This window comes from Python bivittatus, unplaced genomic scaffold (assembly GCF_059951505.1).
Source record: "Python bivittatus isolate LINGU-HERP-01145 unplaced genomic scaffold, Pbiv_v1 ctg000850_np1212, whole genome shotgun sequence".
Classification (NCBI taxonomy): domain Eukaryota; kingdom Metazoa; phylum Chordata; class Lepidosauria; order Squamata; family Pythonidae; genus Python; species Python bivittatus.
In genome coordinates, this window is record NW_028277112.1 from 179241 (window position 1) to 206564 (window position 27324).

The 27324-nt window shown below is 38.6% G+C and overlaps 1 protein-coding gene across 2 annotated transcripts in view; it reads left to right on the forward strand.

Annotated features, from left to right (window-relative positions):
• The window catches only part of IPO11 (importin 11), a 96230-nt gene that overhangs the window by 51375 nt on the left and 17531 nt on the right, over positions 1-27324 (forward strand). Inside the window, exons 21-28 of one of the 2 annotated variants that reach the window (XM_025164072.2) lie at positions 473-588; positions 4298-4374; positions 7572-7651; positions 11289-11369; positions 15161-15256; positions 20243-20356; positions 24775-24896; positions 26046-26209. In XM_025164072.2, the coding sequence (XP_025019840.1) occupies positions 473-588; positions 4298-4374; positions 7572-7651; positions 11289-11369; positions 15161-15256; positions 20243-20356; positions 24775-24896; positions 26046-26154 (795 nt within the window). In that variant the 3' untranslated portion in view covers positions 26155-26209. Of the gene's footprint in view, positions 1-472; positions 589-4297; positions 4375-7571; positions 7652-11288; positions 11370-15160; positions 15257-20242; positions 20357-24774; positions 24897-26045; positions 26210-27324 lie in introns of those variants that run through there. The other variant, XM_007424193.4, reaches the window with a different exon arrangement.

Consider the following 27324-nt stretch of genomic DNA (forward strand, 5'->3'; position numbering starts at 1 on the left):
TGAAATTATGAAAAATGTTCTTAGGAAAAAAAGAGTAACTTGTTTCTTCAGGGCTTTTTTGCCCTTTTGCCCTATTCTCTTGAGTTTAGAATTGTAAATGGCACCATGGAGACATCTTTTTTTTTTTAAAAAAAAAAGAAAATTATTTTACAATTGAATAGATTGTTTTTTGCTTATCTAGTCAAAGGTCCAAAGGTTTTATATTTATATATGTATATATGTGTGTAGCATTATATCTAATTCTGTAGTTCCACAGAAGTTCATAGTCTTGCTAAGCAGCTGTGTTATCCCAAATTTGCTAATTTACTTTGACTTACTTATTTTTGTAAAATGTAGTTAATTGTATCTTACTATTCACTGCAGTAGCCTCTTATCACTCCACTTAGTTGCAAATGAACTAGGGACAAATACTTGCATAATCTGACCATGGGTTTTTTGTCGTTGTTCATTCTTTTGGTTATTATTTCTGTAGGGTTTAGGAGCAGAAAGCAAGAATCTTTACACTTTTCTACTCCCAGTTATTCAGCTAAGTACTGATGTTTCCCAGCCGCCTCATGTGTATCTCCTAGAAGATGGATTAGAATTATGGTAAGTCTTCCTTCTTTTTTTAAAAAATAAGTTATTTAAAACATTTAAAGAATACAATAAATGATTACACAAAAGAAACAAGAAGAAAATGAGAAAAGTTATATTAGATGGAATGTAAAATACCAGTAAATAAAAAGAATTTATAATTGTCATAACATTTAAAATTAATTATCTAATTGTTTCATTGATTAATTAATCAAATATATAAAACTAAACTCATTCTGAGAAATAATTGTAACTCATGCAAAACTCTAAACATTAATATTTATATTGCTATCACCACTATCACTATAAACAAAACTTGGATTGAAACCTCAGTTTTTTCTATTAGGAATCTTTCCAGAACAAATAAATAAAAATATCATAATCTGTTAAGATATATGCTGATGGCTGCAAGGATAAATTTGGCCCAACATTGGAAAAGAGATACTTTACTGACTATATCAGATTTTGGGGAATACACAGCAATGGCAAATTAACAGTGTACAACCAGAATAGATGTTTGACTAAATTTAGCAAGAACTAGACAACTAGTGACCTGTTGGGTCATTGTTTCAGAGATATTTCCTTACCTAAACAGAGAAACAGAATGACCAAGGGCAAAAAAGCAGTGGGAGTGGGAGCGACTTGCTACTTGCTGCTGGCTTCCCCATTGACTTTGCTAGTCAGAAGCTGGCAGAAGTCTCCCTCCCTCCCTCCCTGTTCCTCCCTCCCTTCATTTCCATATGTAATATAGGCTTGTGCTGTTTGCCCTCCCCTCAGAGCCCTCAGGATAGCCCTGGTGAAGCTGTGTCCTCCCCCTCCTCCTCCTCCTCAGCCTGCCACTTTGCTGGGGGGAGGTGGAACCAAGGGAGGTGCGGTCTGTGAGGAAAAGTGCACCCCAACTCCACATTCTGGCTTGTCCCCAGGGCCCTCTCCCTCGAGGGAGGAAGAGGGCTCACCCATCAACCATTGGCACCCCCCAGCCAGCCCTACCTTGCCAACAGGCATCCAAGTTGTTGCCTTGTCCTTCCTTCACTGCCAACTGCTGTTAAGAGATTTCAGATTTCTGCCTCAGTTCCAAAACAGCCAGTCGCCACTCACCTGTCAGGCCTTACCACCAGCTGATTGAGTGCAGGAGACAGAGGGAGGTGGGAAAGTGATTAGGAATATGCCCATGATGATCACGTGACCTGGGTTGACTGCTGCAGTGCAGTGCTGAAGCAGTCATAAATATCCCAAATTTCAATCCCACGGAAGTCATAGGTCCTTACATTCTGTAAGTTAGCCCATTTGCGGTACCTTTGTTGGGAAATTGTTGCTTTCCCATGCACCATTTTGCCCAGTTAAAGGTTACAGGCAGGAGAGTTTTAGTAGTATATAGATGGCTTTCCTAAATGTCACATAATAAGGAAAATTCAGATATTTAGAGTAGGTTTTAAGGGGAAAATATTTGATGTAAAGATAGTAACCACAAGCAGTTTTAATGTTTATAAATAATTTGATGTAATCACCAGTTGGGTACAGTGAGTAGGAACTGAGAACTTAATATTGTTTTACTTACTGATTTTAGTATTTTTTCTTTTTTTTTTCTTTTTTTTCACATAAGAGCATGTGCAGGTCTATCTTTCTTTTGTGTTATTACTAGGAAAAATAATATTGTTTTATACTGAGATTTAGCTGGTATGAGGCTCATTGTTCCAGTACAACCTGTTTGCCATTATAGAGTCTGTCCACCTCTTTCCTTCCTGGCTTTTTCAAGAAAAGAAATAAACAGGAAAGTTCAACAGCTGGGGACAAGAGCAAAGCCAACTGACAGGGATGTGGCCGTAAGGGAAGTAGAACAGGAAATCAAAGGAGACAGAAAAGATGTATCACAGTTCAATGAACAGAGCTTTAGAAAGAGCCCAGTTATAGCATAAAGAAATGGGTAAAGAGAAATCCAGGGTGATGAATTAATTTAGAAACCACAGTTCAGACTACATTCGGGCAGCCTTTGGGTAGAAGAGCCTGTAGCTAACCTGTCCTGGGCTTAAATACAAAAGGAACCCTCCCTTATGTAACATCAGATTAATAAAGAAAGAAGGCACAAGGAGGCAGCAGAAACTCTGTGCTACAAGCACTCTATGAAAGGGAGAAACTCTGTGACAAGGCCTTTTTATACAACCCAGAGTAATAAGCATGTTACTTGGAGATGTTTTATATTTTGGGGCAAAATAGAGCAATATGAATCCCTCTCTCATATGAGGTTTTAGATCATTTATACCTTGTGTATAATTGATTCCAGGATACACTTGTGCCTATATGATTTGTAACTTTTGCTGTTCAGTTTCTTATTAGTTCTCTTGATTATATTTATGCTTGTCCTGTTACTGTACTTATGGTTTAGATTTTAAAGATATGGACAGTATGGAAAAATAAGGGCTAACACCTGATTTCTTGACTTTTGCCCCTACAGACTCATCAATTTGCTCAGCCTGTAGGGGTAAAATTTGACCTGCCCTGTAATTAAGGGAGCTGAGCAATGCTCCCTTGCAATATGGAGATGTCCCCCTGTGCAAGGAGGCAGTTATAAGATTCTGTTGAAGAAACCCTTACTTAGCCTAGGAAAGCTGTTCAGTTATAAGCCAGTTTCAAATACTCCCTTTCTGGGGATGGTGATTAGGAAGATGGTTGCCTCACAGCTCCAGGTGCATTTGAATAATAGTGATTTCCTGGACCAATTTCAGTTGCATTTTTAGCTGGGATTTGGTACTGAAATTGTTTTGATTGATTTGTGAATAAACTATATTAGCAGCTGGATGAAAGGCAGTATGGTCAAAATATTACAACATTGTTAAACCTTGCAAGATTTTGGCATTTTCCAGAGAATACAGGGATGAGAATACTGATTTTGAGGTGTCATGGATGATAATTGTGTAATCAAATTCTGCTTTGGACATTTGCTATTCTTTCTACTGGACATTTTTCTATAGGAATTCAAATTGAAAATGAATCCAAATGATTTATAGCATCTTGTTTAAGACACATAAATTATTTCTGGCATGTACTCTTTAGCATTTATCTGATAGAATAATACAATTTTCATCTTTTATATAATAAATTACATTACATATTTTATGGAGTAACAGCTATTGAACTATCTTCAGATTCTTCTGGATAAGTAAGTATAATTGCTATATGGATTTAACATTTAAAGTTATGGAGATATTTACCTGAGATCTCTTGGACAAGTGATCTTTGAGTCATAGCCTGGTAATGTCTCTTATATGCATACTTTTTAAAGAATGACTTATGCAGTAGCAGGAAAAGATTAAAGGAGAAAAACTAAGCTACTAGTCAATATTAACTGTTTTTGTAAATTGATATACAGTTCTGAGGTCTCACAGTTTTAAGATGGATATGGTTGCAGTGAAGAGAGAAACTAATATTAGAATGAGAGGCAAAATTATAGAAGTAGTTTTATAAGTTATTTTAAAGGTACAGTGTAAAGTAATATGTTACCAAATTACTAAAGAACTGTATTTGTAAAAAAGTACCTCTCACTGCTTTCTATCTGTTCACATCCTTTTTGCATAAATATCTGAACTTATTTAACCATAGTTAAATTAAACTACAAAATACTGCTTTAATCATAACTATGATAAGCAAACTCTTCATTTTTAATAATTTATGTTTAGTTTCTATGAAGGCTTCTATTATTTAATGTTATTTTGTTTGTCTCTCTTAGGTTAGTAACATTAGAGAACAGTCCTTGCCTAACTCCAGAGCTTCTGCGAATATTCCAGAACATGTCAGCTCTTCTTGGTGAGCCATCAATATCTGAACTTAATAAATGTATTCAGATTAAAGCATTATGTAATATTTTTCTTCTGTACAAAGTAGTTCTTGTTTTTTTCATCTAAATGGCTGAAGAAAAAAATGGTGTAATATATTGCAGTTTTTGAAAGATAAAGCAATCCTTCCAAAAAATTTAAAGAATTGTATCCATTATTGCAGTGTCCAATCGTACAGTAAATATTCTATTAACTACAGTCTGCAGATAGCATCAAAGGGAGAGGCAAATAGTGGCATTTATTGTTTATATATTTATATTTACCAATAAGAGTTGTTGATAGTTATCTTAAATGTGATCACTTGTTTTATAAGTATTATTGGCCTATGATCACTGATTAAGTTTAATAAAAATATTAAATTAAAAAATATATATTTTGGAGGTTTTTTCCAGAATGTATTCCTTTGGCCTTTTTAAGATGTAAACTTTCAGTTTTGTGAGTAATTTATCTTCTTTCACTCTACTTTCACAGGTAATATTTTAAAAAACCACTCTGATTATAGTGTCCAATTATGGCCAGATTACTTGGGTTCCATTTTTCTGGTTTTTATCAAAATTTCTTCCAAATAAGGCAGGGGTTCCCAGGAGATTAGCATAACATTTTTTAGGCTGGCTTCTGATTACTTCAGTATTATATCTGTATAGTCCTTTTATATCAAATCTCAGACTGAAGAGAACATTATTTTGTTGTTGTTTGTGTATTTAAGACTGAAACTTTAGGGTGCAAAACACGATTCAACAGTGACAACTTTGGAAAGTTGATTTTGTTATTAGACATTTATTCTTCAGCATGATACCTGTAAATCATACTGCATTCTTTGTCTGTGCAGAACTACATTAGGAAGATTCTAATGTAGGGCTGTCCCAAAAAATTAAAAACAAGTTTTATTTTAAATGAAAAACAAAACACTAAATCTCAACAAACCCATTAAATCAAATTGAATTGGTTTGATGGAACAAAACTTATCTGAGTGTTTCAACTATGAAAACTGTGGACCCAGAACAAGCTCCTTGGACTGCAGAACTCCAGGTGGCCTTAAATGTCATCAAAGAGATAATAAAACTGTAACCCATTACTGCAATTTACTGGTTATACATATTTCTACAATCTGTCATTTCGTAATATCAAGCTTCAGTTGGAAGCAGGATTGGGATCATGAGAAAATCCAAGAACTGAATATAAGTAATATATATTTACAAAACAAGGAAGCCATTACCAGAAGAATTTGTGGCAATTATATTTACTTAGTGTATAAAAACTGGTTCTTGAAAAGTTTTCTTAGGGCATTTGGGAATGAATTATCCCAGTAATTAATCAGGAACCCCTTTATTATGCTCTGAAATTTGGAATTGATGGTGGCAGTAGATGAGATTGCCCCAAGCAGTCTCTCCTTGGTCACAGATCTTGGAAACTCCTTATATCCCCATGGAAATGAATCTCTCATCAGATTCCATCATGACTTCAACAACTTCCACCCCACAACTTCAGCCTTGACCTTTCTACAAAACAAGGCCTCTTCCTTGACGTAATGGTAAAATTATACAATGGACACATAAATGCAATGTTATACAAGAAACCTACAGATCACCATGAATATCTACCTGCTTCCAGCTTCCACATAGAACACACCACCACATCTATCATCTTTAAGCCATATTGTATGCTGTAGCCATTTGTTCTAGCCCACTTGACAGAGATGCTGAACTGATCGAATTAAGCCAGGCATTCATCCACCCATCCAGTGAGATCAATAGACAAATCAGTAAAGTCAGATTGATTCCCAGGGAGGACCTATTAAAAGACAGGCCACAAAAACAAGAACACAGCACTACTGATTGTCACCTATGGCTTGGAGTTCAAACCATTCAAATGCATTATTAAAAAGCTTCAGCTCATACTGGACAGTGACATAATTCTTTCTCAGGCACTGGATGGCATGCCCATTCTTGCGTATAGAAAATCACTCAACCTGAAGCAGATTCTCACAAGCAACAAGAAACAGCAGGACAATCATGCTAACATGACAACCAGACCCACCCCAATTTAAATCCTACATCAGTCTAGCCACTCTATGCATCTGATGAAGTAAGCTGCAGCTCATGAAAACTTGTGATTTTAATTAAATTTTGTTATTTGGAAAAGGCACTACCAGATTCCTCCTGATTTTTTTCACCATAGACTAACACATCTTTCCTCCTCCAGTGGGGGCGGGCAGGGGGCCTCCTTGGTTTCTTTGAAAATGAAGTGACTGAAGAGATACCTAGATACCTATAGCAACAAAGAGTGAATGCAGCCAAGCATGGTTGTGTATCCATGTTTGGTGTTCCCATAGTGATAGGCTATGTAGCGTGATTACTTTTATACTCTTAATTACACCTCTGGATTTTCCTAAAAATAAATAAAAATTAAGATTACCAGTACCCTTTTGGGTAAAGACAGGAAGAGATTTCTGACTCCTGTGACATGCATGCAAGATTCTTTGCAAATAAAATCACTCAAATTTGCATTGAATTAGATTCCATTGGCGATTTGGCACCCATGTCCTAATAAGACCATCTCTCATTTCCAGACTTAGTCTGTCCTATAAGTTCATCCCATGGGGGAATGTGAGGGTCCCTACTGTACATGTGGTAAAAGCCCCCACCCCCATTATAAAACATCTTGCCCCTGAGATCTGGGGAGGCCCTCCCTCTCTGTCTTTCATAGAGTTGTGAAATACTGCTCCAACAGCTTTAGCCATAGACATTGAACCTGGGCTGCCTTTGTACTTTAATAATTTCTATTGGTCACAGTTTCATTTGTGTATTGGTTGTGGCTGGTTTTTACTTTTGTTAGTACTGTGAACCATCTTGAGACTTTTGAAGTGGGCAGTATATAAATGTTTGAATGAATTAATACATGTATACATAGATGCTCCATTGTACTTCTAATGGTAATATAATAGCTTTTCCAATAGTCATTAATCAGTAATTAAAACTAGTGTTATCAGGTAATATATATATATTGTCTATAATTTCCAGATGGAATAAATGTGCATACATAAATGATTTTAGAATTATTCATGAGAAGAAAATGGATATATTACAGTATAATACCTATAATTGTGTTTATTTAAGTGATATTAAACTGCAGCAAAGATGCTAAAATCATCTGATGCTCATTTTCCAGAATTAAGTTCAGAAAACCTCCGAACCTGCTTTAAGATCATCAATGCTTATCTTTTTTTATCTTCATCTGAATTTCTTCAGGTATGTATTAAATTCAATATTATATGTTTTGTGAAGCTTATAAGCATAAGGTTGTTCTGAATTATACTTACCCTAGTTTTTGCTTTTGCTTTTTTTAAAAAGAAAAAGTGAACTGCTTAATTCTGACAATAGCCTTACTTAGACATTCTGGCTGTTCATTCTAATAATAATCCAGCCTATTCCCCTCCCATTTCCTCATCCTTATACAGTTGCATGTGTTCCCCATCCTTGTACAATTATTGCATTGAGCTGGGACAGACAGTGCTGGCGGTGGCAGCAAATAGAGCTGCAGGTAGAGCAGCTGTTCACTGAGTACTCATTCTGCTGCTGATCAATTGTTTGGCACAGTGCTTGCTATGGCACTGTTGCGCCAGCAACTTCCATTAGTCTGCTTTGGGAGGTGAGTGTGCAGCAGAGTTTGGGATGGTGAGGAGCAGCAGCAATGGGGTTGGCGGCATGGAAGAAACAACAGAATTGTATACGGAGCTACTCACTAGCTGCTGGGGAAAGTGTCCACTTGGCTGGTTGCTGGCATGCCTTCCATGGCAGGCTTGAAGAAGATTCCCTTCTGTGTGTTCATCCCACTGCCTGGCTTGAGGCGATCAGCTCCCACTTATATGGCAGGTGAAAAAGCTAGCTGGCCCTCAGTAATCTGGAAGGCTGAGGATGGCTGAGGATGGCATCATTTGCAGCAGGAGTAGGAACTGGCTTTTGGTGAAGTCCAGCCACTGTCCTATGATTGCAGCAAGATGCCCAGAGGGTGGGAGCCATCTTGTTTCATCAGCAACTCTATGTCTGGAGGGGAAAAATGGCCATTTTATCTCTTACATGCCTCGAAGGGATCTGATGTGACCAGTGTAGTCAGAACTGCTAGGATGGACTGGATTGCAGAGACTTTGCAGACTCCCTTTTGGAGTCTATGTCACTCTGTCTTCTAGAACAACAATTGGAGCTGGGACTGATGTTCAGGAGGGAATTTGTGATGGTAGTGAAGGTTGGCTGCTGGGTAGAATGGTGGAGGAAGGATTGGGGTGTGAGCCATTTATTATCCCCCTCCCCCCGTGGGAGATAGAAAGGGGAGTAGTGGCTTAGAGAGGATCTCTGGTGCCCTCTAACCTCTGGTGAGAGCAGCAGGGGAAAGGGTGGTTGAGTAGCCAGGGTGAATGGCCAGGAGTTGATTCAGAGGCACTGAGTACATGGTTAGAAGCACCCTGGTACTTCTGAGTATCGTGAGACTGATGTCTTGCATCTATCCCAGTCCTCTGCCTATAGTTCTGGTTATCAGTTGTTAAACCTTAGGTGGCTCTGGACTCCAACTGGTGCTGCTGAATGTCAGGTCAGTCTCTAATAGAGCTTGCTTTATCAAGGATTTGACCCTTGATGAGAGGACCAACTTGGCATGTGTTACCAAGAACTGGCTGGATAAAGGGTGGAGGTGGTATGCCCCTCTCTGAAATGTACCCAGAGGGGTTTCAGGTTTTGTATCAACAATGATTCTATGGCCAGGCCAGAAAGGTTGCTATTGTCAACTGAGAGACTCTGAAGATTGTCAGGGGTGCTGCCCTGCAGTTAGCCGGGTGTGAGACCCTATTTGTGAAGTTGGCCCTTAAGGATCATCTGGGAGTTCTGCTACTGTACCAACTTGCGTGCTGCATGGCAACCTCCCTGCCTGTTCTGCTTCAGGCCATCTCTGGGCTGGTGGTGGTGTTCCCCGGTCTTATGGTCCTACGGGCTTCAATCTGCCATTCGTGGGAGTAGACTCAGAGATATAGCATGAGTTCATGGCTAACATGACAGCCATGGACCTGACTCAGCTTATTGCAGGCTTGACCTGGCTTTTGTCTTGGGGTGGTGGCTACATGATCTGGAGTTGGGGATGTTGCCATCTCTCCCTACCAGTGACTTTGGAGTAGCACTCGCCTTCCACAGAGAGGTCTAATTGACCTAATGGATCCTATTGGATTTCCACAAGAAACTTGAGATTTTTCTGAGGTTTTGATAGATGGCTTGACTGAGGTCTTGGTAGCTGCCTGGAATGAGGCAGTGACAGTGGCTTTTGACTGGTTCATGCCTACATGAACCCTCCTTGTGTGTAGACCCTGGTATGCCCCTGGTTTTCAGAGGGTCCCCTGTGGATGCTACCATTTAGCACAAATTCTTATCTGCCATATTGAATGTGCTTGTGTCAGTGTAGCTTGAATTTTCTTGAGTTTATCTTTTGTCTGCTCTATGAATAATTAATTCACATAGCATTTTAATAATTAATTAGCTCTACTTTTTTTCTTACTCTGCACTTTATGGTGACAAGATATTGACCGATATTTTACTGTAGAAATATGACAGAGAGGAAATTTCACTTTATCCATTATAATAGCCAACTCCTGTCTTCCCCAGATTCTACCCTTTGGTAGTTAATTACAGCAGCAACTTTTTTTTACAGCTGTACTTGCATGGCTGATGGCTTATTTAGCAAATCTATAGCCAGTCATATATGTTGGAGAGCATACTGGAAAAAGCAAATCAAATGTGATCGAGATTTTTTTTATTGCACCTGCTTCCCTCAATAGTTTTTTATTTGAAATAGATGCATTCAGTCCTTGAGGTACACATAATGTGATTTAAAAAACAAAGACAGTAGAAAAGGGGAGCAGCATACAAAGTTTAGAGTTTTTCAATTATATAATTGAGTGTCTGGGCATCATTGTCACAGTCAATTAAGTATTCTTTTTTGTATTATTACTATGGTTAACTTGAAAGCAGAATTTTTATTCTTGAGGCTCTTTGTACCTTCTGTTGCAGCATCCTTAGTATTTGGATGTGTTTCTTCCTTTATTATAGTGCACTGTGTCTAAAAGTCAGTTAAATGTCTTGGTATCATTGCCCTTTCAAGGTATCATAGCAGTTCATAATGCCCACTGGTTTTCTGGTTGAATGCCTTCCAGGTTCACAAACTTGCTTCACTTAGGAAGCTTACAAGTGAAATATAACGCTTTTAACCCACTTTATTTTTGTATGCAAATTTCTGTAAGTGCTAATGATAATCACATGTGCTCACCTTCCTCCAATGTAAAAGATGAATTAAATTCATTTTAATAATTATAATAGAGCTTCTTACTATCCTACTGTTGCTTTTGTATGCCTCATTACCTGTCCTTTTAGCTTCATTAGAATAGATAAAAAATTGGAATTCAGGTGATCGTGAATTTTCTGTCCTTGCCTTCCTTCCCAGGCCTTTTGCTCTTTTGGAAAAGTTGTTTTTGCAAATTGTTGCGCTCTAGCAGTAAGCAATTGGCATACAGGGATGCAGTTGAAGAAATAATGAATGAATTGTCCTTCATTGAGTTCATATGCAATAAAGCATAAGCCTAAGATTATTGTTTCCACTTATTATATGCAAAGAAATGTTGGAGGAGGATCAATTTAAAAACAGTTCTTTTAAAGTTAATGAAACTAATATTATAAGATTAAATTGGATATTAAAACCAAAAGGCAAAACAGCTTCAGCTGCTAGCTGATAATGATATTATAAATTATATTTATTAATTTAATAAATGTGCATATTTGATTATTATGTCATGACTTCCAATAAATTTTTTGTAAGGTTGATTACAGAATTATACATTAATTTTCATTCTAGATCTATTCATCTGATCTCTGCAGATCATTTTGTGATATCTTAAAAGATGTAACTACTGAAGGTCAAGTTCAAGTTCTGAAGGTAAATAACTAAACTTCTAATTTATTGTTGAGATGTTCTATTATATAGAAGATTTATTAGTTATCTGCAGTTTTTAAAATTGGAATTGCTTTCATTTCATTATCACCTCTTATCAAACAACTTTGCAGATTTTGTAAAATGGTACATGTATTGATACTTCTTACACAGTAAATTCTGTTTCTTAGTCAATTTAAATTAAAGTGTTGTTGGACTGTAAAACTGGAAATAAATGAACAGTGCTGGTGAATATTACACTCTTTTCACTGCCCGTCAAATTTATTTTATTAAATAAACCTAGTATATAGATCAAGTACATAAAGAGGCACTTTACCATTTCTAGTTGTCTTTCAAAATAATACACATTAGCTTTTTTGGGATGTTCACTGAAACAAGTTAATTCAGAAACAAGGAAAGTAGGAAAAGATTTATTGTGGAGTGGAACTTCTAAAGAAAATTCCAGAAGAACAAATGTGCAATTGGCAATAAAGAGGGATAGGAGGAACTGAGGACCCAAAAGAAATAGGTGAAGAGAGTACATATAAACAAAATTCTTAGGTAAGCTTATTTACCAGGATGTTGTTAATCCTTACTTATTGGTAGTGCACAGTGGTGACAATTCTAGCTGTATAGCTTAGATTAACTCTATAATTTAAAGCTCCCTCTCTTCATAAAATACATATGTGTATTGATGGCATTTTAGAAACAATTCTAGCTTCATGTTGTTCAGCTGTTGCTGAAGCTGTTTCTGTTTTTGTTGTTACCAAGTTGTAATTTTTTCAGGAAAATGGAGATAATACAGAACATACTATAGTTAGTCCTGGATTTACAACCATTCATTCGTGACCATTCAAAGTTACAACGGTGCTGAAAAATGGACTCATGACTGGTCTCTGAAGTTATGGCCGTTGCAGTCCCCATGCTCACATGATCAAATTTTGGATGCTTGGCAGCACACCTGCACTTATGACCATAGGGGCGCTTCAGTTCCCCCACCCACCTATCTTCCCCCTCATCTCTGCCCTTTTGGCTGCCCTGCACTCTGCCGCCTACCCCTGCCGCCTCCCACCGCCTGCAGCTGACCTTCACATCTTCTTCCTCCTGCTGCTGATCTGGCATCCAGGCACTGAGAGAGGTGCAGCAATGATGCATATGGTGAGCGCAGCAGGGAGGTGGAGTCTCATCTCCTGATGGGAGCTTGCCAGGGCCAGCTGGGGAGGAGGCAGTGGAACAGCGAGGCATGGCACTCTCTGTTGCTGGGCAAGGCAGAAGAGCTGGTGGCAGCTCACCAGGTGAAGGTGGAGGCTGTGTGGGAAGTACTGTTTGGGGTGGCGGCAGAACTGAAGGGAGTGGAGGGATGCTGGCTAGTGTTAGAAGCATTCCTGGAAAATGGGGCTGCAGGGACGCCTGTTCACAAAGGTGCCCATGCACTGCCACACGTGCTGCCAGCTCTGGGATACCTAAGCAGCCAGGATCCTCTTGCACAGTGTCTGGGCCCAGCAGCACCTCAGGACCCTGATGATGGCAGATCAGTCCCTGAGCCACAAGCATGGCCAGCCAAGACAGCGGGTGGTGCCCCCACCTCAAGGCTTAAAAGCCTATGCCTGTGCCCCGCCCTCTGCGGCCACTAGCACAGCCTCTGCCGTGCGTGCCAGGGGATTCCTTCGTTTTTATGAAGCTGCTGACCATTTGTGAGGCTTTCTGGAATGGGCAAAGTAAGCAAAAAGGTGTAGGTGCACTTTTTAGTTAGTGTGTTCATCTGGATGAGGAGCAGAAGTCTACGCCACAAGTCCACCACAACTGAACACTTTCCCAGACTTCACTGCTCAGCCCTCATGTGCATTTCCTAGTGGGTATTTGCGAAGAAAAGGCTGAACTTTTGCTAGAGAAAACAAGGAAAGATACAAAACAAAAAAGAGGGTGTGGGGCTGGTGCAGAGATTTCATGTTCGGCTTTCTTCTTTACAATGCCCAACTTGAACATCTGCCAGTCACTCCCACATGGATAAACAAGCAGTGGGGTTGGGGAGAGTTCTTGCATGCCTTTCCTCGATTGGCTGGTATCACATGTCACTCTCCTGATTGGTTGGAGTATTTTGCATGCTAACCCCCCGGTAGGGCATTCCCCCACTCTCTGAATTTTGCCAACTGTTTTGTCCCCTGGTAGATTAGACTTGGCAGGCTGGTCATTAAAGTTTTAAGGTCTTTTTCCAATCGGCCAAGCCCTCCCCTCCATCATGCGGCTTGCCTTCCTATTGGCCCAGGTGTTTGTGGAGTGGGTAGCCTCTTAAAAACAAAGGAGTCCCCTGGCACGCACCTTTCTGAATGGGTGTCCCTGCAGGCCGGTTTTCCAGAAGCACTTCCAACACAAGCCCGTATCCCTTCTCTCCTTCCAGTTCTGCCGCCGTTCCAAACAGCGCTTTCCACACAGCCTTCACCTTTGCCTGGGGAGCCGTCACCAGCTCTCCTGCCTCACCTGTCAGCAGAGAGTGCCATGCCTCACCATCCCGCTGCCTCCTCCCCAGCTGGGCCTGCTAAGCTCCCTTCAGCAGAGGAGGCTCTGCCTCCCCACCGCACTCACTACATACATCCCAGTGCTGCACCCTTGTCCAGCACCTGGATCCTGGGCCAGCAGCAGGAGGAAGAAAACGCGAAGATCACCTTCAAAGGGCAGTGGGGGGTGGCAGGGGTAGGTAGGAGAGTGCAGGGCAGCCAAAAAGGCAGAGATGGGGATGAGATAGGTGAGTAGGGGGAGTTGAAGTGATGGTAAGCGCAGCAGGGCAGGAGAAGCATGAGGTCTTAGCCTAACAATGGCACTGTCCTGGCCTAATGACTTCAACTGGGACTACTGGAACTGCCGTCACTACACGGTCGTGATGTTTCACCTAACGACCGCATCTCTTAGCGACTGAAATTCAAGTTTAATTGTGGTCATAAGTTGAGGACTACCTGTATTATTGTTTGGCACATACAGTATAGTTTCACTAAGTACCTTATGATTCTGACTAAAGCTTTATCCTGAATTGTATAGATACATATAGGTGGAATGTTGTGTAATTATTCGCAGGAATATCTGCAAGCAGTTTTCAGGAAGTGGTGCCAAACATCTTTTTTGAAACTTTCCTTAGAAAAAAGGATAGCATTTCTTTGCTATCACTTTTGAAAATTGAAGAAAACTCTAGGTTTTCATTTGACATTCAGTTATCTGAACTAAAAAAAGTTTTGTCTGAATAATACTACACACATCTCGGAATAACCTCACTGACTTAACTCTAGCTGGATGTCATTTCAGCAATCTGTTTTTTATGTTTATATTTGATGTGAGATTTGCTTCCCATGAAGTGATCATAAAGAATGCATCACACCAATTGTATTCAGTCAATCCATCCACCCTTCGGTTTAAGGCATCAAAAATGAATATTGTTCTAATGTGTCCCCATTTTAAGAAAACCAGATTTTTTTATTCTAATATAACAGCATTCAGCTCAGTGAATGGGAACAGGAGCCAAAGCCCAACATAGTCCCTGAAAAAATATCAATATGTTCAGGTTAATAAAAGCATACAATAGAACATTAGGGAATACCAAAATTGTAGGCTAGACAGGGATATGAAAAGCATGATCAAGGAAAGCAATGGCAAATTACTCTGCCAAGAATACAGCATGGTTATATCTATTTAGTCACCAGGAGCCAAGCTTAACTCAAGTGTATCTTTACTCTTTACTAAACATTTTCTTCTCTGTCAATTGAAATAGGAAGACTGTGTGAATAGTTAATCTGATTAATATTTTTCAGGTTGTAGAAAATGTCTTCAAAGTAAATCCGGTGCTGGGCCCTGAAATGTTTCAGCCTCTTTTGCCATCTGTGGTTCGTGGAATTATACAGGGGGAGGTAAGGGCTTCTTAGCCTTAATATATTTCTTAGTCATGGATTTCAGAAAAATATCTGAGGAACTACTGAAAAATTTAAAATGCTTCCTATATAAATTTGTCTTCAATGTTAATTACTGCTGACTTCATTTTCTTCTTTTCTGTTATGGCAAAGTCAGTTTGAGTATTTATGGTGGTTTGTAGTATACCTGAAGTGCTCTGTATACTGGTATCATAACAATACTTTTTTATTATTACTTTTTAAATACTTTCAGAGTTAAACCAAATATGTAGTGCAAATTAATAGAACTAATGTATTGCCATTTCTATATTACTTCTCAGGTGAATTATTCACAGTTTAGCCAATTAATTACACAGTTTTATTATTAGGAAATTTAATCATTTTTTTCCAAAAATCTGATTATTATCTTTCAATCCAACTTGGGTTCTTCAATTTCAAATCAAGTACTTAGGCATTCTGAATTACACTGGGGGAGGGGCATGAGATGCAGCATTAATATCTTGATAAAATGATATTCTGAGCCCCAGATTTTTCAGTTAACAGATATTTTTGCCATGGACAAGGACAGTGAAACTTTTCACTTCCAAAAAGCACCTCTGCCTTATGGAAGACAAGATCAGTTCCAAATTCATTGGCTTCTATTTTGCCTCAGGTGCAGGCAGGAATTAGAGCACTCCAGAGAATATGTTCTGGCATTTATTTTCTTTCATTTCTTCTCTGTACTGACCCTCTCCTCTCTTTTCAAGTCTTTTCTTATCCAAGAAAGAGAGCAAATAGTAGCTTATCCTTGATTTAAGCATTGAAACATAACATTTAAGATGGATCTTCCTCTTGTTCTGCTTGATATGTACTTTTGGACTACCATTAAAGGCAATTTTGTAGAAATAAATGGCAAAAAGAAAGATAATAATTATTATAATTTATTAAACTTCTTTGTTGCCCAATTCTCAGTGACTCTGGGTGGCTCACAGCGATCAAAGAAATTACAATAAAATCAATAAAACATACAAAATAGAGATAAAAGATGGCAATCAGAATGAAGTGAGGTGTCTCACTATCCCTTACCGAAGGTCTGGATGAAAAGCCAAGTCTTCATGGCTCTTCTGAACAGCAGAGTGGGGGCCACCTAGATCTCTGTAGGTGCTGTTACAGAGAAGGTGAGCTTTTGGGGTCCTGAGAGATGACATTGTTTAATTGAAGAAACCTGGAGCATGCCAACCCTGAAAGAACAAATCGGCTGGGCAGATGTTATGGGAGACAGGCAGTCTCTTAAGTAACCAGGCCCTGTGCCCTGTAGGGCTTTACAGGTAGTTCTCAGTTAATGACCATTTGCAGCATTCCATGGTCATGCATTTGCCATTTGTAACCTTCCCAGCTGGCTTCTGGCAAACAAAATCAATGGGGAACCTTGTGATTCACTTAATGACTGCCGCAAAAAATGTTGTAAAATCAGGTGCAGTCATGTGATGCTTCATTTAACCTCCACCCTACATAATGACAATTTTTTCTGGTCCTATTGTGGTTGTTAAACAAGGACTATCTGTATCGGTAACAACCAGCACCGTGAATTGCACCTGGTAGCAAACTAGCAACCAGTTCAGCCCCTGAAGCAGAGGTATTACATAGGCATATTGAGTCAAGCCCATTACTGTTCATGCCGCTGCATTTGGGACCAGTTAAAGTTTCCAAGTGGTCTTCAAGGGCAGCCCCATGTAGAGAGCATTCCAGTAGTCAAGCCACAAGGTGACTAGGGCATGAGTGACTATCTAAAGAGCCCCTAATTTAGGAGAGGGAGCACCTGGCGCTCCAGATAGAATTGTGCAGTTCTTCCTAGCCACAGCTGACACCTGCTCTTCAAGTAGGAGCTGTGAGTCCAGGAAGACCCTCCAGATTGCATACCAACCTTGAAGGGGGAAGTGCTACCCTATCCAAGGTCAAAGCTGGAATATTGCCAGATCTGGGCAGTTCAAACACATATTCACCTCTGTTGGTAGTTCAAACACATCTACTCAGTCTTAACCCACACAGCCTCCAGGCACCAGGACAAAATCTGCAAAAAAAGAAAGTAAAAAGCAGCCCCTCACTTGGCTGGCCTGGTGTCAAAAGAGATAATTGGGTATTATCAGTATACTGATGATACCAAACCCCAAACCAGTGGATGACCTAATGGTTTCATGTAGATGTTGAAAAGGAGGGGAGAGAGAGTAGAACCCTGTGGCACCCCACATAGGAGGGGCCTAGGGAGTGATATTTCCCCACCACCAACAGCGACTGGAACTGGCCCTAGAGAAAGGAAGAGAACCACTGTAAAACAGTGCCCCCAATTTCCAACCTGCATAGCCAGCTCAGAAGGATACCATGGTAAACACTATCAAAAGCCAATGAGAGATCAAAAAGCACAAGGATGGATGCACCATCACCATCCCAGCTCTGCCTCAGGTTGTCAACGAGCACGACCAAGGCTGTCTCAGTACTAAATTCTTAATTCTTCCAACTCATTTACTTTTAAGGATATAGTTCCTTTCTTAATCCAGAAATCAGGTTGACTGGTGCTGTTGGATCTATAAATTGCATACAGGTAGTCCTTGACTTACAGCCATTCATTCACTGTTCAAAGTTACAGCAGTGCTGAATAAAGGGAGTTATGATCCGTGCCTGAAGTTACGGCCGTTTCAGCACCCCCGTGGTCACGGGATCAAAATTTGGGTGCTTGGCAGCCTACTGCACTTAGGACCACAGGTGCACTTCAGTTCCCGCCACCTATCTCCCCCCCCCATCTATGCCCTTTTGGCCTCCTGCTGCCCTTTGCCGTCTTCTGCTCCTGCGGCTGATGAGATGTGCGTGGCCTGGTGCTGGGCCAGGCTGGTGCTGGGCTTCACGCTGCAAAAAAAGCAAAAGCAAAAAGCAGCCCCAGAACCGTGGCACACAAAAAGCCCCCTTGTGCTGCACTCCTGGGCCAGGCTGGGGCTGAGCTTTGGGCTGCAAAAAGAGAAAGTAAAAAGCAGCCCCTAAACTGCAGAGTGCCAAAAAGTCACTTCAAACTGCGGCTTGGAGTTCAGGATGGTGAGGGTGACTTCAGCTGGGACTGGGCTGGGGTGGCTGCAGCTTCCCAGGGCATGGCAAGCAGCCCAAAACCTGCATGGTTCTGGGGCTGCTTGGCACCCCACAAGGCAGGGTGCAGGGTGGCCAAAAGGGCAGAGATGTGGGGAGAGATACGCAGGTGGGGGAGTTGGAGGCATCCCTTACCTTACTGAGGCTCAGGGCTGGGAGGGACCAAGCCTGGAATGGCTTGGATTGGGGTGGATACTCGCTAAACAACCCACAATTCTCAGTTAATGATGGCAACCAGGACTGCCGGGATTGCTGTCAATGTGGTCACGTGACATCTTGCTTTATGACTGCATTGCTTAGCGACAGAAATTCTGGTCCCCTTGTGGTTGTCGGTCAAGCACTACTTGTATTTCCAAGATGAGGAGGGTTTATAGTTTTATTCTGTCCTCTTTGCTCTATTTTCTTATAGCTGTAAGAATTCATATAGCTTTGCTCTGTCCTTTTATTCTTTGTATATTAAAATTAATTATTCACCTCAATACTTACTTTGAAACTTAAATCATTTTTGCTCCAGTTATGGTTTTATGAAAATGTTTTTCATATTTACTAATTAGCAATAGAAAGCCACATAGGAGCTGTATTTATTGTGAAGTTACTTTCCTATTTTCTTTAGAGTTGATAACAAAAGAGTGTATATGTACACAGACATAAAATACTTAAAGTGCCTGTTGTCTCATAAAATTTGAAAAGCGTTCTTTATTATCCAGAAGTACATACTTCTAGATTATTCGGGCATTAGAAACGTTGGCCATTCTTACAGTGCTAAAGGCAGATACATCTTAGAGGGCATACTATATATTATCCTTCCTGATTGTGGAAAACAGGAAATTTCTGGAATTCCCATTATATGTTAAAAGAAGAAAGTGTTTCAGAGAGGTGTACAGAAATGTATTTTTCTTGCTAGAAATTTCAAATCCTATAATTTAAAATATATCTTGACCCTTGGCTTTGTTTTTTTCCTAGGGTTATTCTTTTGAATATAGAAGGAACCATTGCTTTATTAAATTTTATAGGTCTTTTAAAAAGTTTTCTCACCTCAAATAACCAGTTGTTGGCAATGGGAAGCGTTAAAATAACAAAATTTAACACTTTTTCATCCATTGGTATCACTTCGCAACACTGTTCCATAAAATCTTTGCAGATTTTGAAATCTTTGAAGTCTGTTGCCATTGAGAATAACAATAAGCTTCTTGTTTCTAGATTAGGACTTTTTAAAGCAAATCCCTCCACCCCACTGATAACTGTATATGAGGAAAAAAACTTGCTTTTTAAGAATTATTTGTAAAATTTTTGGCTGTGATCCCTTACCCACTTACTAAACTCAGTGGCACTTATTTTGAGTAGGCATTCATAGAATTATACTGTAAATCTAGGGGAAGGACAGGAGCAGAGAATAGGGTACTAATACAATTAATTCATGATTGAAGTGGCCAATAAGCCTGGGCAAAATAAGAGAGAGATATACTGTACATCCATATATATTGCAGCCCTGATTGAGATACAGGTTCAAAATCTACTGAATAACTCTGGTCTTCTCCACCAAAAGAGATATTTGTTGACCCACCCTAACCTTATTTAAGGATATTCTTCAGACAATTTAAAACAAAAGAGTTTTTCATAGTAAGCCTAAACTGCTAGTTGCTTAAAATAAGGTGTATGTGGGGGGGGGATTAATTTGTGAGAACACCCATATAAATATAGAGTATTGTGAAATTGGCAATTTGTTTGTTTATTAAAACAATTTATATGGCCGCCCAACTCACAGTAATGCAGTAGAACATGTGGAACACACTTATTTAATCAGTCGAGCATGCTTTTGTCATGTTCATGCTTTCTTGCTGATAGGAATGCTAAAATGAACTGTTTTTATTTCAGAGATACCCAGTTGTAATGTCAACTTATCTGGGAGTCATTGGTAGAGTCTTGTTGCAAAATAAAAGTTTTTTCTCCTTGCTCCTGAACCAGATGGCTTGTGAATTTAACCAGGAAGTAAGTTATTTTATTTTATTCCTTTTATGTATGAAAGACGTAAGTTGACCAACATTTAAAAGTATTCATGTCAAAGCAGTTTTTTTCTGGTAACTGGAAGCCCTATTTTTTTCAATAGAGTGCACGTTGCGCTAAGATTTATCTTGTTAGTTGATGCTAAAGCTATTTTGAGCAGATCAGCTTGTTTCCTTGACTAATTCCTTTTCTTCTTTTTTGCCCACTTACTTTTTGTTGTCACTTTAGTTATAAACATAATATATTACCTTATTTAAAACTGTAAGAATCAGATAATCATATTACCCATGTTCTATTCAACCTTATTCTATATATGTGCTGTAAATTAGAGCTTCTGTATATGTAGGAAGGAGGGAGTCTTTTTTTCTGTTAGCAATGTTTTATACTTCTTGAAGGGCTTTTACAGATATGTAGGGAATTGCACTTAAGAGACACTTTAAAAAGTCTGAATGGTTATGAATTACTTCACACAAATGTTTTAGATAGCAGCCATAGGGCAGTGTGGCTATTACATAATGAGTGGAAGCAACAGAAAAATGCATAATCTTTCAGATAATTTTAAGGAAAAGGTCTTGTATGAAGTTTTGCAGCCTCAGATTTTGAGCTAAATTGGACTTCCAGGGGAGGTATGGTGAACTGAAGACAGCTCTGCGAAAGGGGAGCTAATGATAGTGGCAAAGACAAGGAAGGTGAGTAGATCAGTTCCTTGGAACATCTCCAGATAAGGAGAGGATGGGAGATCGCCCACATGTGCTCCAGACTGCTGCTCCTCACAAGGAGACCACAGGGCATTGGTTTTCCGCAGGTTTGAGCACCAGGAGACGAGATTAGTCATCTTGCTTGCAACCATAGGGGAGACTTATAAAGGACACTAAGTTCATAAACCTCACTTTTTAATCACTTTTAGAAATTGCTCAGTAACTACTTCTAAGCTATTAGAGACCTTCAGAACGACAAGTTTGAAAATGCTGGGTGAGTCTGCCCTCAATACTGAATGAAAGAAAATTTTAATCATAAGCTTAAGAATTTAAAGAATCTGAAATAAATAGCAAAAAGCTAAATAAGATTTTGATCTTAGAAAGTTATAAATGAGCTTAGAGTCCAGATAAAATTGGAATATTGAAATTTTTACAATAAGATTTTGGAATTAATAATAAAGAACAAAACACAACAAAGAACTAATTTCATGGTTTCAGAAACTACATTAGAAGGGACTAAATTTTTTAGGTAGAGTAAAGATTTACAGGTTGTAAACTGTTGCAAAATTTTATACCAGTGAAAATATTGAAGGAGACTTTTGAGGAATGGAATCAGAAAGTAGTAGCTACAATATCAACACTGTCAGTAATGATGTCTGCTGCTGTGGCTAGACTATGTCCAAAAGATGTTATTGAAGAAATGACAGTAGAACAAATTTTATATAACAAGATCGAGATGGTATCAAAAGTGGATTTACAACTGACAGCCAAGAGAATGACTTAGAAAAGGATGTTTCACTGGATCTACAAAAGAAACTAGCTGAGGTTGTAAAATTTAGAAGGGAAATACAAATGACAAACCAAGAGAGTGACCTGGATAATTTTTTCCTATTGGATTTACAGTAGAGGCTTGTTAAAGCTTTGAAAAACTCTGTGCGATGGGACAAAGAAGAAATCAAGAGAAACTAAATCCTAGGACAATATTTGAATGAACTAAATATTAAGACTGTTAGAGGTATAAGGAAGAAATATAAAGTTGCTTTATTTGATCAAGGTTAAAACAAGATATGTTGTTACTTCTGGCTACCCTTTATGGATTTTCTGCTGACACCAGGACTGAAAAGATGATGTTTTATAGATATGTTTATAAATAAGAGATGGGATATGGAGTGAAGAGAAAAATGTTTGTAACCTTAGAGGGGACAATAAATTTGTTTATACTTGTGATGAAGGTTGGAGGTCACTTTATATATTTCTTTCCTCTTTATTATATTCTTACTTTTCTCTCTTTTCTTTTTTTAAGTTTAGTTTGTATTAGATTTTACTATTATCAATTTTTTTATATTTATATTTTATATACAGTATACACACACACACACAAACACATATACATGTATATATAAAAATTGATATTTACCAAGAGGTATTCACTTCTTTGACCTTATTCAGTGACTTTCATTCAGCCTGGAAAAAAGGCACTGAGTAGCATGGTCTCTTAGCTCATTATCTGTTTTTTTAGCCAGAGGAAGCCAATGAGGAAACAGCACATTTTTTAATATTTACCTTCACAGCAGTTGGTGGGCTATCTGCTCCCCCCACCCACATTATAGCAGTGGCCCAGGTGGAACATCATTTACCCCAGTTAATTACTTAATTAACATCTTGAATGTATCATTTCAGAAAGCTTTCATCCTGGCAAAATAACTCTAATCTACTGTTAACAGAGGGGAGATATAATAATGCCATAATACATGACTGAGTAATATCCCATGAAATGAAGAATATTAAGTCTGTACTCATGCTTTATTGCCCTATCCTATTTGTATAGTTTGATGCACAGATCTATCAGCCCCCCCCCCTTTGTTAAACTCTTCTTGCAAGTCTGATGAGAAAATATTACGCTCATGTGTCTGCAGATAACTTTATTAAAAAATTAATACTACACCTTCTGACATTGTCATATGTGAGCAGACGAGTAAAGTCCCCATGAAATAGAATAGTTCTAACAGCCTTCTGAATTGGTACAGCAAGGTAGGAGCCATCTGTACTTCTGAGAGGAAATATTCCAAAGAACAAGGGACAGCTACTGAGAACACCTGCTAGCGGCTCCCCTCCCAAACTGAATGCACAGACCAGACAGATTCCATTCAGGAGAGAAAGTCTTGAAACTACCTAGAAGCCAGAACTGAATTGTAGTTAGAATCCTGTTTATAGCCAGTGTGGTGCCTGAAAAACTGGTGTCATGTGGTTGTAATGGCTGTCATCTGCCAACATGTGGACAGCTACATTCTGAACCAGTTTCAGGTTCCTGGTTTCAAAAGCAGCCTTGTGTACAGTGCATTGCAGTAATCCAACTTCATCTATGAAAGAAAGCAATCTGTGCAATTGCTATTGCTATCAGAAAGCTATTAGTTTAGATTTGCCAGCTACTACATATTAAACATATTCATTTTTAAAAAATAAATAATTATATCCATGCCATGGTTAAAAATCAATCAATTTTTAACACTAACTTTAACCAATACCCTTTATTATTTTTACATGTATTTGTACCGATAGTCCTTGACTTAAGACCACAATTAGGACCAGAACGTCCATTGCTAAGCGATGTAGTCATTGAGAGAGTTGCACCCAATTTTATGACCTTTTTTGCCATGGTCATTAAGAGAATCTGGCTTTCCCCATTGACTTTGCTTTTCGAAAGCCCCATGGGAAGGTCACAAATGGCGATCACATGACCCTGGGACACTGTAACCATCGTAAATAAATGCTGGTTGCCAAGCACCCAAATTTGATCATGTGACTGAGGGGATGCTGTAACAGTCATAAGTGTGAGGACCAGTCATAAGTCACTTTTTTCAGCCCCATCGTAACTTTGGTCATTAAACGAATGGTTGTAAGTCAAGGACTACCTGTATCTTGTTTTATTTATTTCTCTGTATTACATTATTATCATCATCATCATCAACAATCATCATCATCTGTGTTTGTTATGTTATCTGTTCATAAATAATTACAATGTGCTTATTTTGCCCCCAGTTTTCATTCAGCTGTACATGAAAATCTATTTTCTTTTCAATATCCACTTTTTCAAAATCACAATTTTTTTCTGGTTTATACTGTATTTCCCAGTTGGCTTAAATTAATTGAATGAATAAAAAGAATTATCTTGAAGCAGTCATTTTCTGTGTGATGTTCAGTCATTAAATAATAACAAACTTGTTAATTTATTTAATGTTTCTATCCAGGGAAATTAACTTCATGCAGCAAGGATACTTTAGAAGATAAATCCTGCTTAGCAATTATGATCAAAGAAACAACACCAGATTTCAATAGGCTTTGCTTTTAAGAGATTTCATAGATAAATTTGCAAGAGAGTACAAAAACATGTAGCTTCAAAAAATATGTACTTCATGAAATGTATGTTGGCACATTCATTTTTATTTTTAATTTAGAGCCCTCGTGTAGTTTATTTTCATAGTTCACATATGCCATGCATAGTTTTGTTCGCAGGCATATGCATGTTTTATTTATAGTGTTCAAAGGTGTTGCAGTATATTTTGGAATCCAAGTTAATTGATTAATGTTGGCAGAATAACAAAAACTTCTACATATAAAATTACATTTTGTTTATTGTACCTGTAAATAGCTAGTTTGTTTATCTTGCTTATGAATGAGATTTATACCAACTTTGTTTTTCTCTAGCCAGACCATCTCCTTGGTCACATAATTGAAATGTGGGTTGACCGCATGGATAATATAACTCAGCCAGAGAGAAGAAAGCTTTCAGCTTTGGCTTTACTTTCCCTACTGCCATCAGACAATAGGTGAGCAATATTTAATATTTATTGACTACAAAATATAGCGAGCAGCCATGTCAAATTGCACATTTCTTTTCTGAATTCTCTTTGATTCAAATCCTCCCAAATTTGTACTCACATAACTTAAATCTGTATCCTCCTGGGTTGGTATACGGTTAGTTGCACAGTGCTTTGGATTCTGGCTCTTAACTTGAAATGAATAGTGATATGTGGATGTTTTAGTTTCATCTTTTTTTGTTGGCCATAGAAATAAACAGTTAAACAAGTTAATGCAAAAAAAAAAAAAATAGAATGGAATGGAATCCGGATGGCATTATGGATGTTTCTGCTGAACTTAGGAAAAATAACTTCTTAACTATGAAAGTCATTTTGATTATTGTACCATTGGATAATACCAGTAATAGAGCTGAACGCAGATATCTCATCTTCTCATTCTTTAGTGTTTGATCCAGTAGAGACATTCTTCTGGTGGAAACAAAGGAAATAAACTTTTGCTCTAGAGATTTCCCCAGCCTTCTGGTTCAGATTGTTGGAGGGCTTAAGCAGCTACTAAGGAAGAGGCAAACCAGAAAAAAATTGATTACTATAAACCTAGAATAAATCAAATTAGAATCTGATGACTAAAGATTAATAGATTTAAGTTTTTTTCTGAGAAGTCTGCCTTCAGAACAAGCCTTGGACCCAACTGGAGAAGACCGCATTCCACGGCAGAATAATGGCATATGGACATTCAATTTTTCATTTCAGTTAAATTCAATTCAAGAATTCTTTTCATATCCTCTACAAATTGCAAAGTAGTTATCGGATTTGGTCAGTCAAACCCAAAGCTAAATTTACTGGATCTATGGCAGTTGATACAAACAAGCAGATTGATCAGCAAAAAAAAGTTCAGTAAATACCTAATTTCATTTTTTTTTAATTTAGAAAATGTATGTGCTTCCAACTTAATTAACAGCTCTGGGTGACCTAGAAAAATGCAATAAAATAATAATTAAAGCTTCATAAAAAAACACAAAACATAAACCACGTAACAATTAAAAAATACTTAATATTAAGCATTAAAGGTCTAAGGGAATAAAACAGGTTTCATTTCTCTCCTAAACTAACAAAGACAATCTTACTTCAACTCTAGTGGCACTTTGTTTCATAATGCAGTGATTACAAGAGAGAAAGCAGAAGTAAGCAGAATGCACCCTTGGTAGGAAACCATAAAATGGGCTCCATTGATGTGCAAACAGTACAGGACAGACCTGTAAGTATTTGAAACCTAAACCACATAAGGCTTTATACACTATCTTAAATTGGGCTTGGAAGAAAGCAGGCAATCAGTGAAGTTGTTTCAGCACAGCAAGACCTCTGAGCAATACTGGTCATCTGTGCTGCTCATCTGTGTTGCCGCGTTCTGGGCCTGGCCTCATTTCCAGGCCATTTTCAATGGCTCCTCTATGAAGTGGGCATTACAGTCATGTGTTCTTGAGAGTATTAGTGCATGAATCACGAAAGCCTGATCTCTCACCTTCACATTAAAGTTCGTGGAACTAAGAGGACCCCAAACTGCACACCTAATTCTTAAGGACTGGATATAGGAAATAGAAAGATAGCTAGGTCCAAAGGAAGAATACAACCAGGGCCTCAGAGATAACAAGATCAGGGAACAGACTCCACAGGAAGACTAGAACTATCCTTTCTGAAATAGGCTATAGTAACAGAATCTTGCAAGTCTGCTTGTGGTTTTCGTTCTCTCCCTCATGTCCCAGGGAGCACAGTAAGGGGACAGCAGGTCCGAGTCTTTTTCTAATATTCTCTCACCCCCCTGAGCTTAACACATGCCTCTGTGCCTGTTGTTGCTGCACCTGGATGGCTTCTCCAAGATCATCTTCATGGTTCCCCACAGTGAGATAGAGGGAAATAGCATTCAAAACTATCTTGGTAAGATGTAGAACTGCACCAAAAGTAACAAAATAAAATTTAACAGAGAAGTCATTTACTTAGGAAACAAAAATCAAATGCATGGATATAGGAAGGCAGGGGGGATATCTGGTTGGTAATGATGCTTGTGAAAAAAAATATCTCAGAATAGCAGTTGATTGCAAACTGAATATGAGCCATCAGCGTAATGTGGCTGCCAGAAAGGCAAATGCAGTTTTGGGCTGCATCAACATAATAATTTACAAATCATGGGAAGTAATTGTTCCCGCTCTATTCTGCTCATGCCACATTTCAAATACTGTGTCCAGTTCTGGATTCCACACTATAAGAAGAATTCAGAGAAATTGTAACAGCTTCAGAGAACAACAGCAAGGATGATTAAGGGATTAGGAAATGATCTGTGAAGAGAGACTGAATGATCTGGTTATGTATAGCCTTGAAAAAAGTCAACTGAGAGGAAATACAGTAGCACTTTTCAAATATCAGAAAGGATGTCACAGAGAAT